The sequence below is a fragment of the Hevea brasiliensis genome, chromosome 5 (assembly GCF_030052815.1).
Source record: "Hevea brasiliensis isolate MT/VB/25A 57/8 chromosome 5, ASM3005281v1, whole genome shotgun sequence".
NCBI classification, from domain to species: domain Eukaryota; kingdom Viridiplantae; phylum Streptophyta; class Magnoliopsida; order Malpighiales; family Euphorbiaceae; genus Hevea; species Hevea brasiliensis.
In genome coordinates, this window is record NC_079497.1 from 103,608,344 (window position 1) to 103,625,361 (window position 17,018).

A 17,018-nucleotide genomic window follows, 5' to 3' on the forward strand; every position below is an offset into this window, starting at 1 on the left:
GTAACAATATAAAATATAATAAAATAAATAAAATATGCATAATGTATAATTTCATTTTTGGGTAGACTTAATTTCTGATATTTATTGCAGTATTATTCGATTAAAATTTGGTAAGGTTTATTATCATTGCCTGAGTAACCCATACTAGTTGACTGGATTGGATAAACGTGTAAACTGACACTGGGTACTAAGTACCTCAGACCATCACGCCATCGGTCACATTGTATCTCCCGGTGTGCAACAGAACAGCTAATAAGCTGTAATAATTATCAGGGTTAAAACCCGAGCGTAACAACACAAATAACATAGCCAAAAGCTATTATGTCACAGAATGGCATGGGAAGCCATGAAACACAGAATGGCATGAACCCATATGCAGTACTTCTAACAGAACCCTATTGGCATGCCAACCTATTCAAACCAATCACATTAGGCCTACTAGGGCATTTAACACTTTTAATTTATGTAATTCTTTGAAATTGAAATTTTATGGCTACTATTCATTTCATTAGTCAACTAAAATGTTGACTTTTGCATTGACAATAGGTACATTGGTGTAAATATCATCAACATACCACATTTTTCATTTTAAAATTGTTGGTATTGGTTGCCAATACCATTTCTAAGCTTAATGTTAATTGGACAGAATTTTCAGTTTTCTAGCTTTGGGTTTACTGTTCTATTAGTCATTTTTGCAGTGGGAATTTGGCAAAATGATCAACATAAAAGTTGTTCCTTATTTTGTCTAGTTGCATTTCCTTTTTTGAAAAACCCCATTTGGAGAAAACCACAACTGGCCGAATTAAAATTTTTCCAGAATTTCTAGACTGACCAAATCTATAGTGTTAGGAGCAATGATTTCAGGTCACTTTTTGAATATGTTATGATCATAATTTGGGTTAGCTTTCTTCATGAAAGTTGTTGGTCTATATCGCAACTTGTTACTAGTAAAATTTCAGGTCAATTAGACTTTTCTACACTAAGTTATGGCCAAATGACTAAATACTATTCATTTGGTCATTTTGCCCAGGCAGAATGCAGGTCACCCAGATTAGGGCAATCTTTTGGTCAACTTGGTTTGGTTTTCTGGGCATGGTTTCTTCACCAAAGTTGTGCCATTATGTGTCTCGTTTCATGTCCAATTGGCCTTGTACCAATTGAACCTCTACAATTCCAGTTATTGCTGCCCAAACCTGCTGGACTCATGCCCAGTCCTGCAGGTCACCAAGGGCAGCTAAACCAAACTCCAATCCTACTACACAATTCACTTCATTTTTTATTTAAACAGAACCAAATGGTCACTAATTGACCATTAAAACCTACTTTCATCATCACATGGTCAAGGTCTCATTTTTCACCCCAAACCTTAACTCACACATTACAATTCATGCATTATCATTGTATTTCTTCAATCCACTTACAAGATGCATAATAAGGGCAGCCACAATAGCACGTTAGCTCCATAGAATTCATCACAAGCATACCCCAACCAAGGCTTCCGAAATCTAGGGTTAGCATACCAATGGTATTCAACAATTTTTCTTGGTAATTTACACTCATTCAAAGTCCTTAACATGAATTTAAAGTGAAATTCAAAGTTAGGTCATAAACCTCTATGGAGTGAAGTTTCCCACTTACTAGGGTTCTTGTTTTCCTTTTCTTTTTGCTCCCAAAAGAATCTCTACGGTGTAAGAACACTTTTTTGTGTTGGGAGTATAAGGTTTAGTGGGGTAGAAGCTAGTGAAATCAAGCTTTCAAAAGCTTGAAAATGGGTGGCCATGGAGGAGGGTCACGGCAAAGAAGAAAGAAGAAGAAAGAGATCTGATTTTTTTCATTTTTCCAGCCCATTTTGTCTCTTTTAAATAAGTTTATGCCATGTGTCCACATTGGGTTGGTTGGGAGAATCTTAATGACATCATTATGATGTCATAAGTCCATTTTCTTTCATTTTCTCATCTTTTCTTGTCTATTTAATTGCAATTAAATTTTTAACAATATTTATTCATATTTTATGTCATAGAAATTATTTACTTAACTGGACAAGTTGGCCATAAATCATCTCTGAAGATGAAATGACCAAAATGCCCTCCGTTTGGCTTAATGAGCCAAAATTGTCTGTACCGATTGAAAAATTTTTCTAAACATTTTCTTGGCATTCTAATGTCATAAGAACCTCAATAACTCTTCTCTGAAGTTTCAATAATTATTTTATAATTTTTTCCCCGGATCTAGGGTTGCTAACGGCCTTCATCGTCACTTCCCCTTCGGGTTACTCATCCCTGGTGTTTCGGCTCGTTTAACCTTAGTGTATTTGGTTTCTAAAATTTTTCCTTGATTTTTATGAGCATTAGTTAGTTTCATTATAACTCCTCACTCTAGTCTATTTATAATTTCAAACATTTTAGCTACCCGGACCGACATTGGTAACCAGAACAGTAGACTGCACGGACTAGCTAAAGTGACGATATTACAACTCTTCCCCTCTAATAAAAATTTCGTCCTCGAAATTTACCTGATGCAAACAGTTGAGAAAACTGTTGCCTCATCGTCTCTTCACTTTCCCAAGTTTCCTCAGATAGACAGAAATCTTATGCCAACCTAAAGAGAAAAGAGATAGAGTATGCAGTTGACGATAAAGTGTTTCTCAAAGTCTCACTGTGGAAGAAAGTACTGAGGTTTGGAAGGAAGGGTAAGTTAAGCCCTAGGTTCATTGGCCCATATGAAGTCATTGAATACCCGTCTACAGTGTAGCCGAGCAAGTTATGCCACTCAGTATGCCGGAGCGCCAATTCATATTTTAATTACAATTTATCCCTTTTAATTCATTTATTTACAATTTTTGATAAATCTGAATTTTTTCAAAATTTTTATAGAAAATCCGGTAGAGTGCCGGCTGTAAAATGGAAAAATAGTTCTTATAAACCTGTTTAAAAACACTTCCAATATAATTTCCAAATCCAAACTCCATTATACACACATATCTCAACTCAATCTCAAAATCTCAATATTATTTTCAGAAATTTTTCTTTTCTGTTCACATTATCACTGGAAGCTCATTCATAAATATTTCTCAACATTTCATTTATCAACATACATTATACAAAAAATTTCAATAATATGAAATTTCATATATTTACATTATTACATAATTACAAGAGTTTATAGTTACAATCCAAACTAATACAAAATGCAAAATACAAAGTGCTACCCCAAGGTCCTAATGTCCTACCATATGCACTGCAGATGTAAGTTGACTCTGGACTCCGGATGCAACTCTGAAAGTTCACCCTGTCTGATGTCTGCTGGGCTCCCCAGCTAGGTCTCCAATACCTACGCGTAACAAAAGCGATGCGCTAAGCAATTCTGCTTAGTGGTGACAATATAAAATAAAATAAAATAAAATAAATATGCAGAATGTATAATTTCATTTTTGGGTAGACTTAATTTTTGATATTTATTGCAGTATTATTCGATTAAAATTTGATAAGATTTATTATCATTGCCCGAGTAACCCATACTAGTTGACTTGACTGGATAAACGGGTAAACTGGCACTGGGTACTAAGTACCTCGGACCATTACACCATCGGTCACATTGTGTCTCTCGGTGTGCAACAGAATAGCTAATAAGCTGTAATAATTATCAGGGTTAAAACCCGAGTGTAACAACTCAAATAACGTATCCAAAGGCTATTACGTCACAGAATGGCATGGAAAGCCATGAAACACAGAATGGTATGAAGCCATATGCAGTACTGCTAACAGAACCCTATTGGTATGCCAACCTATTCAAACCAATCACATTAGACCTACTAGGGCATTTAACACTTTTAATTTATTTAATTCTTTGAAATTGAAATTTTATGGCTACTATTCATTTCATTAGTCAACTAAAATGTTGACTTTTTCATTGACAATAGGTACATTGGTGTAAATATCATCAACATACCACATTTTGTATTTTAAAATTGTTGGTATTGGTTGCCAATATCATTTCTAAGCTTAATGTTAATTGGACAGAACTTTCATTTTTCTAGCTTTGGGGTTACTATTCTATTAGTCATTTTTGTAGTGGGAATTTGACAAAATGATCAACATGAAAGTTGTTCCTTATTTTGTCTAGTTGCATTTCCTTTTTTGAATCACCCCATTTGGAGTTTTGTAACTCAAGTTATGGCTCAAAAACCACAACTGGCCGGATTGAAATTTTTCCAGAATTTCTGGAATGACCAAATCTATAGTGTTAGGAGCAGTGAATTCAGGTTACTTTTTGAATATGTTATGATCATAATTTGAGTTAGGTTTCTTCACGAAAGTTGTTAGTCTATATCTCAACTTGTTACTGGTAAAATTTCAGGCTAATTGGACCTTTCTACACTAAGTTATGGCCAAATGACTAAATACTGTTCATTTGGTCATTTTGCCCAGGTAGAATGCAGGTCACCCGGACTAGGGCAATCTTTTGGTAAACTTGGTTTGGTTTTCTAGGCATGGTTTCTTCACCAAAGTTGTGCCATTATGTGTCTCGTTTCATATCCAATTGGCCTTGTACCAATTGAACCTCTACAATTCCAGTTATTGCTGCCCAAACCTGCTGGACTCATGCCCAGTCCTGCAGGTCACCAAGGGCAGCCACACCAAACTCCAATCCTACTACACAATTCACTTCATTTTTTATTTAAACAGAACCAAATGGTCACTAATTGACCATTAAAACCTACTTTCATTATCACATGGTCAAGGTCTCATTTTTCACCCCAAACCCTAACTCACACATTACAATTCATGCATTATCATTGCATTTCTTCAATCCACTTACAAGATGCATATTAAGGGCAGCCACAATAGCATGTTAGCTCCATAGAATTCATCAAAAGCATACCCCAACCAAGGCTGCCAAAATCTAGGGTTAGCATACCAATGGTATTCAACAATTTTTCTTGGTAATTTACACTCATTCAAAGTCCTTAACATGAATTTAAAGTGAAATTCAAAGTTAGGTCACAAACCTCTATGGAGTGAAGTTTCCCACTTACTAGGGTTCTTGTTTTCCTTTTCTTTTTGCTCCCAAAAGAATCTCTAAGGTGTAAGAACACTTTTTTGTGTTGGGAGTATAAGGTTTAGTGGGGTAGAAGCTAGTGAAATCAAGCTTTCAAAAGCTTGAAAATGGGTGGCCATGGAGGAGGGTCACGGCAAAGAAGAAAGAAGAAGAAAGAGTTCTGATTTTTTTTCATTTTTCCAGCCCATTTTGTCTCTTTTAAACAAGTTTATGCCATATGTCCACATTGAGTTGGTTAGGAGAATCTTAATGACATCATTATGATGTCATAAGTCCATTTTCTTTCATTTTCTCATCTTTTCTTGTCTATTTAATTGCAATTAAATTTTTAACAATATTTATTCATATTTTATGTCATAGAAATTATTTATTTAATTGGACAAGTTGGCCAAAAATCATCTCTGAAGACGAAATGACCAAAATGCCCTCCGTTTGACTTAATGAGCCAAAATTGTCTGTACGATTGAAAAATTTTTCTAAATATTTTCTTGGCATTCTAATGTCATAAGAACCTCCATAACTCTTTTCTGGAGTCTCAATAATTATTTTATAATTTTTCCCCTGGGTCTAGGGTTGCTAAGCCTTCACCGTCACTTCCCCTTCGGCTTACTCATCTATGGGGTTTCGACTCGTTTAACTTTAGTGTATTTGGTTTCTAAAATTTTTCCTTGATTTTTATGATTATTATTTAGTTTCATTATAACTCCTCACTCTAGTCTATTTATAATTTCAAACATTCTACCTGCCCGGACCGACATTGGTCAACGGAACAGTAGACTGTACGGACTATCTAAAGTGAAGATGTTAAAATATGTTACAATTGAAATTGCAATTAAAAAAAAATCTTTAAATATATTAATTAGAGAATATTAAGAATTGATTTAAATTTATATTTAATATATTTAAATTATAAAGACTCTAAAATAATTAAATTACTTTTTAAAAAAATATTGTTTAATAATATTTAAAATTATTACTTCTAACAATAATTTTTAAACAGAGATTAAGTCAAAATTCGTTGAGATTGAATATTTATTTATTTATTTTTACATAAAAATGCTGAATCTTAAATCCCAAGAGATGCAATTGGCAATAAGGCAAAGCTTCTACTCTTTCAACTCTGTAGGATTGTCCATAATTAAGAACCTGATAAGGGCAGCTTATTTACAACTGTATTATATACAAGTCCCCATGATGTTTCAACCGCTTCTTAGCCCTTCCTAATTCTAATCCAACGGTCAACATTAAATCACATAAAATTATTACAAAACAGGAAACCATGTAACAAATCATCATCATCATCATAATGGAGGAAGGGAGGGAGTGGGGAGATCAATAAAAAGGGGCAAACCCATATTCAAGTGAACAAAAACACAAGAAAAATTATTAGATTCACTCGATATTTATACACTCCCTTTTACATAACATATAGAACGTATTTTAAAATATTTCAAAACACAATATAAAAGATAACATTAAGGCTTGATTATATAAATAATTTAAATCTTGTTATATGTTTATGAGTTAATTCACATGTTTAATTTTGACACGATTGATCAATTCGTAAAAATTTTTTTAAAAAAATTTAAGATTGTAAAAAATTATTATAATTTTATTCAATTTTTTTCATCTAATTCTTTAACTTCAGTTTTTAGTTAATTCAATCTTACCACTGTATAAATTATTTACAAATTTTATTTTGATATTTTTATTATATCAAAATTTTTAATAATTTAATTAAATTGGGAGATTTTGATCACATACTTTTTTTTTACTATCATTAAATATCACGAAACAGATAATAATTGTAATAAAATTATATAAGTTAAAAAATGAAATTCAAATTTTAATTAATAAAAATTTTAATAATTTTTAAAAATTTGATCAATTATGTTTAGAATTAATGAAAAGATTTGAATTATTTTTATAATTGGTTTAAGATTAATATGTAAAATTTAGATATGTATGTCTTTTAAGTTCAAATGATAGATAATCCTAACTCTATTACGATATAAAAATCAGATGGAAACCAATTGTTGACCTTTGGATTAAGTGGACGGTGGATATCATTGAGAATGGTGCGGAAGCAGGAGGGACCATAATGGTGTGTTTTGCAGGGAACATATTAGAGTGTATAAGAAATTCATCATCACCACAAACCTCCATAGTCTCCCTTTATATTAGCCACCATCAAACACCATCATCACCTTGTCGGGCCCCTCTTCAACCCCATCTTCTCCTCTCTTTCTTTCTACCTCTCTTTCTTCATCAAGAAACAAGAAATCATCTCCATCTCCAGGTGATCCTGAATTCTTTCTTTCTTTAAAGAATGAAACGCCAAGAACTCATCACCCTTCAAAGAAACAGTAGCTGTAGCAGGAGTACAAGAAGGATCATCCCTTCAAACTACATGAGATCAACACCTCCCATAGCTGAACTGGAAGACATCTCCGATAAGCTTCTCGTTCCTAAAGCCTCTCCGATACAACGACTCAACAAAATCCATTCAATATTCTCTTCTCTTCTCCGTTCTATATTCAAGATGATTGCTTTTCCAAGTATAATTATACCCACCTGTAAATGGCTTTCCCTACCTACTCATCTCTCCATCACACCTTCTCTAGGCCGGAAAGTCACCGGTACTCTTTTCGGTCACCGGCGTGGACATGTCAGCTTTGCAGTCCAGGACGATCCCAGGTTGGAACCGGTGTTGTTACTTGAACTAGCCATGTCAACGTCCATGCTAGTAAAGGAAATGTCGTCAGGTCTGGTTCGGATCGCCCTGGAGTGCGACAAGGTTCAGGTTCCGGCACAAGGCAGAGGCACCAGGTCAGGGAAGCTGTTTAACGAGCCAATGTGGACTATGTACTGTAACGGGAGGAAGTGTGGATATGCAGCGTCGCGCACGTGCACAGACCTTGATTGGCATGTGCTAACCACCGTGCAGAGCGTTTCTGTTGGAGCTGGGGTCATTCCAATGGTGCAAGATGGCCGGAAGAGCGGCGCGTCAGACGGCGAGTTGCTGTATATGAGAGCAAAGTTTGAGCGAGTTGTAGGTAGCCGTGACTCGGTGGCGTTTTACATGATGAACCCAGATGGAAGTGGAGGGCCTGAACTCGGTATATTTCTTCTAAGAACATGAAAAAGAAGAAAAAAAAAATACAAGGAAAAAAAACTTGTTGGTATATATTTTTTAGGCAATTAATGGAAAGTGGAGATGTTTGTTTAATTAATTAGTGAAATGTATGAATTTTTTTTTTTCCTAATATGTGCTTTTATTATATGTTGATGGGAAATTATTACTTATCTGATTATATTTACACTTCCAATCAATAAAAAAATTTAATATATCATAATTTTAAATAAAATTTATCATATTTTTTAATAAAATTCACAATGTATCTGTAAAATCGGTGGGATAAAAAGGATAAAGTGAATGAGTTTATGTATAATTTTTTACCCTAACTATTAAATAATTTATGTTAATTATTTTAAATATAATAATTTAGAGCTTGAATGTTATTTAAACAATTAAAAGAGAGTGTTACAGTATCCATTATATATACAACCACCCTTTGTTGATTCTTGTACTTTGTTTATTAAGTCTTATAGAGTAGATAAAAGAAGAAACTATAATTAAAAAAAATGGAGGTTGAATTTATTAGCAAAATTGACAGCAATATTCATCAAGTGTATATTTTATAATGTGTAAGATTCAATAAAATTTAAATATTGATAGTCTTTTGTCTCCTTAAAAACTTATAAAAGTTCATGTTTTGGAGATAGGTAATGAAGAAGATATCTCTAATTTCAGTGTGAATTATTTTCCTTTAATCGAATTGGAGAGATGAATATAGTATGGGATGATATCCAAATTTTTATTTCAAATGTTATATAAAAATTAACTTTGAAAATTTTGAAAATCCAATAAAATAAATAAATAAAATGATTTAATAATTAAAAAAAATTATGGAACACTGGTAAAATAATTTAATACACAAAAAATAAATAAAATTACTAATCATACTTAAATTACATATAAAAAATAAAAATTCAAAAATACAAATAAATTCATAAATTTTTCGTAAATAAATATGAAAATCCAATACACTAAAAAATTAAAAATTTGGAGGTATTTGTAGTATTGTGATCTTTTTTTTTTTTTTAATCAAAAGGTAGAATGCACACACCCAACACTCAGGGATAGGACTCGGCATCTTAACAAAATCATGGTAATTTTACTAAGACCCCTTATACCATATAAGCACTATGCACATACCCTCTACATCCGATGTGGAATCCCAAACGACCAACTCTTGGGCACGCCAGACTCACTTGTGGACCTCAACCAGGGCTACATTGGGACACTCGAATCGCCTTTTGTTTTCACCCTAGGTTTCCTTTTTTTTTTTTTTTTGTCAATAGGTAGAATGCATATCTCCAACGCTCAGGGATAGGACTCAGTATCTTCATAAAACCATAGCAATTTTACCTAGACCCCTCATCCTATATAAGCGCTACACACATGCTCTGTAATATTGTGATTTGAACTCCACATATATGAACTTAACAAAGTATAGTCAGTCCCAGGCTGAGGGAAGGAGGAGAGTTGTATGTTAATGACTAACGTAAAACTCAATCAATTCTCATGAATATGAATTCTTTCTAATATAAATGTGGGACATGCCCACCTAGGCACGTACTATATTGGCATATGGGTGTAATTCTAGAGTAAAGAATTTCAACATATCATTACTTGAGTGTGTTGGAGTATAGGTAAGGGCTTCCACATCATGGATGGGTGTAGATAAAGAAGTTAGTCCCACCATATCGACACTTGGATGTGGTGCAAAGTAGGAAAGGCCTTCCACATCTTGATGGACGAGTGCATGTACAGAAACTAGTCTAGAAGAGTACGATTAACCTTAGTAGTTAAAATATAATATCATTAACAAAAAAGTCAATGGAGCTTATGGATACTATGAAGAGGATGAAGGTTGACATAGTTTGTCTTTAAGAAACTAAGTGAACGAGAAAAAATGTGGGAGAGATTGGTAATACGGGTTATAAGTTATGGTATACTAAGGTTGAGAAGAATCGAAACGGGATAGGAATCATAGTAGAATTAGGACTTAAAGATAAAGTGATGGAAGTGAAGAGAATTAGTGATATGATTATCTCCTTGAAATTAGTGTAGGGAAAAAGAAACTATCACCATTATTAGTGCTTATATACCTCAAGCAGATTTAGATGAGGAAGCTAAAAGCAAGTTTCGAGAAGATATAGATGCTTTGGTTCAAGGGATTCTCAATAAGTACAAGCTTTTTATTAGGACAAATTTGAATGGATACGTGGGTAGTAGCAACGACAATTTTCAATGGGTGCATGGATGGTATGGATATTGAAGGAAGAGGAAAGAAAACCCATTCTAAATTTTACATTTGGTCTATGATTTGGTCTTGGCAAAGAACTTTTTCAAAAAAGGGAATCATACTTGATTACCTTTAAGAGTATAGTTAACTATAGCCGAATAGACATTTTTTCTCAATAAAAGAAGGGACAAACCTCTATGTAAGAATTGCAAAGCTAACCCTAGTGAGGCCCTAACTACTCAACATAGGCTAGTTATTTCATATATGAAATTAAAAATCAAAGTGAAGAAGGAAAAGAGATTTATGCAACCTAGAACTCAATGATAAAACCTAAAATATACAAGCTAAATATCTTTTAAGGAGAAGCTATATTGATATAATGTGTATGGAATTTAGACAATATTGTTGATACTGTATATATGGAGGGTAACGGCGAGCTATATTAAGAACGTTACAACATATATATTATGCATATCTAAAGGTAGAGGACCACACCTAAAAGAGTCTTGGTGGTGCAGTGAAGAGGTTCAAAATGTCATTTAGATGAAAAAAGAAGAGTATAGAAAGTTACTTAAGGCAAAAGATAAGGAAGCCTTTTGAGAAACACAAGTTAGCAAGGAGATGAGCTAAGAAAGTAATTAGTGAGGCTTGTGGTAAATTTCTAACCAATTTGTACCAAAATTTAAGGATACAGTAGAGGGAGAAAGAGGTTTGCAAGTTAGCTTGGCTAAAGGAAAAGCTAAGAAAGCAATTAGTAAGGCTCATGGTAAATTTCCAGCCAATTTATACCAAAATTTAAGGATACAATAAAGGGAGAAGGAGGTGTACAAGTTAGCATAGCTAAAGGAAAAGAAGGTAGAGATCTAAATCAAGTCAAATGTATTAAAGATGATAATTAACAACTTTTGTTTGAAGATAAGGAGATCAAAGTGAGATAGAAATGCTCCTTGATCAGTTGTTTAATATAAGTCATGAGGATGACTTTGCATATCTTAATATTTCTTTGATAGAGAAGAACCTTAACTACAATCATAGAATCAGGATTTTTGAAGTTATAAAGGCCATGAAGAATATGAAGATAGGAAGAGTTTATAGCCCACATGGTATCCATATAGAAGTATGAAAGTACCTTAGGGAGGTTGGAGTAGTTTGGCTAACTAAGCTATTCAATTGCATACTAAAGAAAAAGCGCCAAACGAGAGGAAGAAAAGCACTTTGGTCCCTATCTTTAAGAATAAAGGAGACATCCAAAGTTATACAAACTATCGAGGCATTAAATTGATGAGTCACATAATGAAACTATGGGAAATAGTGATTAAACATAAATGTAGGGACACTAAGAAGCTATCAGAGAACCAATTTGGCTTTATACTTGATAAATCTACAATAAAGCCTATCTTTCTATTAAAAAGATCGATGAAAATTTATAAAAGGAGAAAGAATAATCTCTACATGGTATTCATTGATCTAGAAAAGGCATATAATAACAAAGTACCAAGGGAAGTTCACTGATGGGAGCTAGAGAAGAAAGAAGTCAATATGTGTGTGTGTGTGTGTGTGTGTGTGTATGTGTGTGTACTAGGGGGTAGTTACAAGTGTAAGATCCATGGGAGAGGATACATACGAATTCCCCATAACAGTGGGTTTACATCAAGGACCGACTTTGAGTCCACACCTATTTGATTTAATTATAGACGAGTTAACTAGTCATATTCAAGATGATGTCACATTGTGCATATTATTTGCAAATGATGTTGTTCTAATGAATGAAATTAGTGAAGGAGTTAATCAAAAGTTAGAGTTGTGAAGGCAAGTTCTATAGAATTGTGGTTAGGCTAGCTATGTTGTATGAGAGTGAATGTTGGGCAACTAATTAGGTACAATATATTCACAATATGAGTGTGGCAAAGATGTGGATATTAAAATGGATAATTGGTATTATGATAATGGATAAGATTAAAAACGACCACATCCACCAAAAAGTGCATGTAGCGCACATTGGGGATAGTATGAGAGAGTGTCGATTAAGATAGTTTGGTCATATCCAACATAGAGAATCAAATGCTCCAATATGAAATGTGATAAATTAGTGGTGGATGGAGTGAGGAAGAAAAAGAGGAGACCTAAAATGATGTGGAGAGAAGTAATATCAAATGATTTACAATCTTTGAATATTGATGCCGAATTCATTTTAAATATAGTTGAATGGTGAAAAAGGCTCCATAAAGCCAAACTAAACTATTTTATGGATTAAGGTTTAGTTGTTGTTGTTATTGTTGTATAATATTGTGATTTGAGGTTTGTACTTCGTCATCTATATCTGTGCTTATGATTAGGGGTGAGCAAATTTTGGTTTATAATTGAAAAATCAAATCGATTTAACTTCATTTTTTTGTTTGATTTTTCAATTTAAATGGTTTGGTTTGGTTAGTATTTTATAGAAACTTTTTTTTTTTGTTCAATTCAATTATTTTCACTAAAAATCGAGAATAAAACGATCCGAATATGTGCTTCTTTCATTTTGATTGTTCATGAGCCCAAGTTCATTCCATACTTAAACACTTAAACACTTCCAATCTTCTAGCCCAAATCCCAAATCCATAGATTAACTAAGCTCTTTCTCTAAATAATAAAACCTAAAATTTATAAACCCCAAAGAATTCTCACCCTAATCCTGAGTTCCCTTCATCGCACACCTACCCTCCTTCAAAGATTTCTTCCTGAATCTCTAGTCTGAGTTTGTGCCCTCCCCTCCCTTTCCCTCGTTGGCTTTCACTAGCTCAGTGCCTTGCCCCTCTCTCTCTTTCTCATCTCTTGAATTGTTGTCTACCCTCCCCCTTGCTGTTTGTTGTCGCTTTTATCATTGTTGCTACTAGACTTATGCAACGACGTCATCAATCTGCTTATGTGCCCGTGTTGTTTGCCCTCTTTTCTCATCTGTGTGATGCCAATTTGTAATGTGGGAATCGTTTGTGATTTGTTTGTGTAATGTTGGATTTGTGTAATGCCAATTCGTTTCTCATCTACGTTGTTTGCTCGTCATGTAATTTTATTTTTCATCTTTTTTATTTTATTAGTTAATTATTGTTATTTTGAGCATGACATTGATAACTATTGTTATTTTGATATGTAATTGATACAACTTACTCTCAGCTGTGTATGGACATCTACCCATTAGTCAGTTACTCAGATACTGAGACAAGATTCGAGTTGCCATACATAGCTCAAGCACTCGCCCTACTTATCCTGAATCACTCAGAACAGACACCAAAGGGTAAAGAACTCAAGATATTCGTTGTAATCAGTCCTAGAGTATCTATAGGACTCACATATAATCTAGACTCCAAGTTCTTCTTTGATAATAACTCTTAATCCTGACAGGAGACAACCCAAAATTTGTATAAATGGCTATCAAGTACGCATTCTTAACTTGATTCTATTGTTTTAGTTTTAGTTCCCATATCGACTCAAGTATTGGAGAAGTTATTCACCAACCCACGGTTTTTTCTTATATTGTATTGCAGATTCAAGACCCGGGGTAGAGGAGATCAGCAATGATGAATTGATTGAAATCTAAAGAAATATTTGAAAAAAATTTTTGTTCTTCTTCGGTCATTGAAGTTTTGAAGAAGCGATGGATGAAATCAAATTAATATATTTCAATTCGATTTGATTCAATTAATTGTTTACTTGGATTTGATTTATTTTTTACAAAAAAATAATTTGCATATTAATTTTTTTAATTTAATTTAATTCTATTTAAAATTCCATATCCATGCATAGTTGAGATTAACTTGTAATAGACTCAAGGAACTTTACACTGATCGTTGCGACGTACAGTTGGTGAAAGTTGGTCAACAATGCTACTTTTATCACATTAAAGAAGATGATGAGAAATTATTATTGTTTTTAATTCTGATAATCTATCTATTTTTATATTTTATATGAATGTTTTATATATATATATATATATATATATATATATATATATATATATATATATACACGCGTGCTTATGTAACTTTAACGCAATAAATGAATAAAAAAATATATTGGCATGTTCATAATTGCCTCGATGGACTAATTAATTAGAGTAGAGGATTATTATAGCAAACAACAGAAGCATGGGGATATTGTAGGGGAGATTTTGAACAATGTGTCTGATACGGCTTAACATTTCACACAGCAATTTATTAAACCGAAGACCTTAGATATGAGTGCATAAGCTTATTATATACTGTTTTCTAATAGGTGTAAATATATACTTGTTAAGATTTATTTAGTATATTTTTATATGAGTGCTGCTAAATAGCTCAATTTGAGCTGGCTCAAATGGTATTAATGTATGTAGTTTTACTATTATACCCTTAAAAGAAAGAGAGGAAACAATTTAAAAATGGCTTCAAAGCTTGGAGCTGGTAAGATAGCTCATTTCATGGCTCATGCAAAGGAAAGCGTGCATGCAACAAGCTATTATTGCTTGCAGCCATGCACACCATTCAAGAACTGATGATTCGATGAGTGTGTCTACTGCATTAATGCATGCACATATGAGCTAACACATGCAGCAGTGATGAGCATTCCTTGTTTTTGCCTTCCTTAAAATATTTTCATTCTTTGTTTTTGCCTTCCTTAAAATATTTTCATTCTTTGTTTTTTCTTTTAAAGTTGATTCATTCTCTCAGTTTTTTCAATTTTTTTATGGCGGGGTTAAGTCAGGGAAGGTCATATCGTAGGCAATTGTTTGATGAGATATTTGATTTTAGTGAAGATGATAGTTTGTTCACTGAAGATGTGGAGGAAGATGAATCAGCTGGTGATCAAGATATGAACGAAGGAGGCATTAGAGCGAGCAAACACTAATGCTATTGAAGAAGGTCCTCTAACAGGATGTTATTTCCTTGTATCGAGACTATGTTCAACTTCTATAAAGAACATGCTAGATTGAAAGGTTTTAGTGTTTTCAAAAGATCGTGATTAATGCGGGGTGGATCTCGCAAATATCAAACAATTAGTTGCGATAAAGGAAGGAAAGCAATTGGTGCGAAATCATCAAAAGGATAAATTGTCCGCAAAGATTAATGCAATCCTAAGAGAAAATGGAATGGCGATTTCAAAAGTTATTTCAAGTCACAATCATGAATTGGAACCTTCTATGTCTAGATTGATGGTTGCTCACAGGTCACTGAATATGGATATGAAGAGGAGATTGGAGGCAAACGATATAGCTGGCATAAGACCCGCAAAAAGCATTAGGTTGCTTGAAGTTCAAGCAGGTGAACCAGAAAATTTAAGTTATTTGTCAAAGGATTATCAAAAGTTCATTGAGCGAAAAAGGAGGCTACGACTTGGTGATGGTGATGCTGAGGCTATACGTAAGTTGTTTGTGAGAATGCAACGAAACGATCCTGAGTTTTTCTATTCATTTGATCTTGATGATGATTCCAGGCTTTCAAATGTTCTATGGGTTCATCCTCGTAGTCGAGCTGCTTATGAGGAATTCAATGATGTTGTCAGTTTTGACACTGCTTACCTTGTTAATCAATACAAGTTGTCATTTGCCACCATTGTTGGAGTAAATCATCATGGGCAATCTATTTTATTAGGATGCGCCTTGATCTCACATAAAGATGTAAACACTTTTAAGTGGTTGTTCATGACGTGGCTTGAAGCAATGGGAGATGTTCATCCTAATTCTATTCTTACGATCAATGCGAGCATGAGGAAAGCCATTACGGAGGTAATGCCTAATACTAGACATAGATTTTGCTTGTGGAATATATTATGCAATGTACCTGAGAAGTTTAAGGGTGTTGTTGATTATGACAGTGCATGCCTTGAGTTTAAAGCTATAATATATGATAGCTTAATCATCGAGATGTTTGAGAGAAATTGGAATGAGTTTGTCGTGAAGCATGGGTTGGAAAGAAATGAATGGCTTTCCAAACTATATGTTGATAGGGAGTATTGGGTTCCAATTTATCTCAATCACACATTTTGGGCTGGAATGGTTTCGACTCAAAGGAGTGAGAGCATGCATGCCTATTTTGATGGGTATGTTAACTCAATGAGCACACTAAAGCAATTTGTGGAGCAGTATGAGATTGCTATGTGTGACAAGAATGAAAAGGAGTTCTATGCTGATTTCAAATCAAAAAACACAGTTGTAAATTGCATATCTGTTTTTAAATGGGAACAACAGTTTCAAAAGGCATTTAATAATTCAATATTCAAGCTCGTTCAAGAGGAGATTAAACGAATGTGGTATTGCCATGTCATTCAGCCAACTGAAGAGGGAAGGCGTGAAGCAGATAATGAGCCAGGAATTGAGAGACATAAAATTATGGAGAAATCCATAATCAACAATTAACGTAGGGAGTTTGTTTATGATGTAGAGTACAGGGAAAATGGCCAATATTTCAGCTGCAATTGTAAGAAATTCGAATCAAAAGGAATATTGTGCTGCCATATCATGAGGTTGATGTCACTCAAAGACATAAAGTTCATTAACGAACGATATTTGCTTAGGCGATGGAGAAAAGATGTTAACCGTGTCCATAGTAAAAAGTTTTTTCACGGAGGGTACCC

General features: G+C 33.7%; 2 protein-coding genes across 2 annotated transcripts; both read left to right on the forward strand.

Moving 5' to 3' along the window:
* The first annotated feature begins 7,229 nt into the window (after positions 1-7,229).
* On the forward strand, positions 7,230-8,378 carry LOC110643758 (protein MIZU-KUSSEI 1). The gene has a single exon (XM_021796238.2). It carries the CDS (start codon positions 7,388-7,390, stop codon positions 8,198-8,200), a length of 813 nt encoding a protein of 270 aa, XP_021651930.1. The 5' UTR covers positions 7,230-7,387; the 3' UTR covers positions 8,201-8,378.
* Positions 8,379-15,534: 7,156 nt separating this feature from the next.
* On the forward strand, positions 15,535-16,800 carry LOC131180137 (protein FAR-RED IMPAIRED RESPONSE 1-like). Its single transcript, XM_058147753.1, has one exon. The coding sequence runs from the start codon at positions 15,535-15,537 to the stop codon at positions 16,798-16,800; it is 1,266 nt and encodes a 421-aa protein (XP_058003736.1).
* The last annotated feature ends 218 nt before the right edge of the window (positions 16,801-17,018 follow it).

Coding starts and splice junctions, on each gene's coding strand:
- LOC110643758 (XM_021796238.2), top strand. CDS start 7,388: ATGAAACGCCAAGAACTCATCACCCTTCAAAGAAACAGTAGCTGTAGC.
- LOC131180137 (XM_058147753.1), top strand. CDS start 15,535: ATGGCGATTTCAAAAGTTATTTCAAGTCACAATCATGAATTGGAACCT.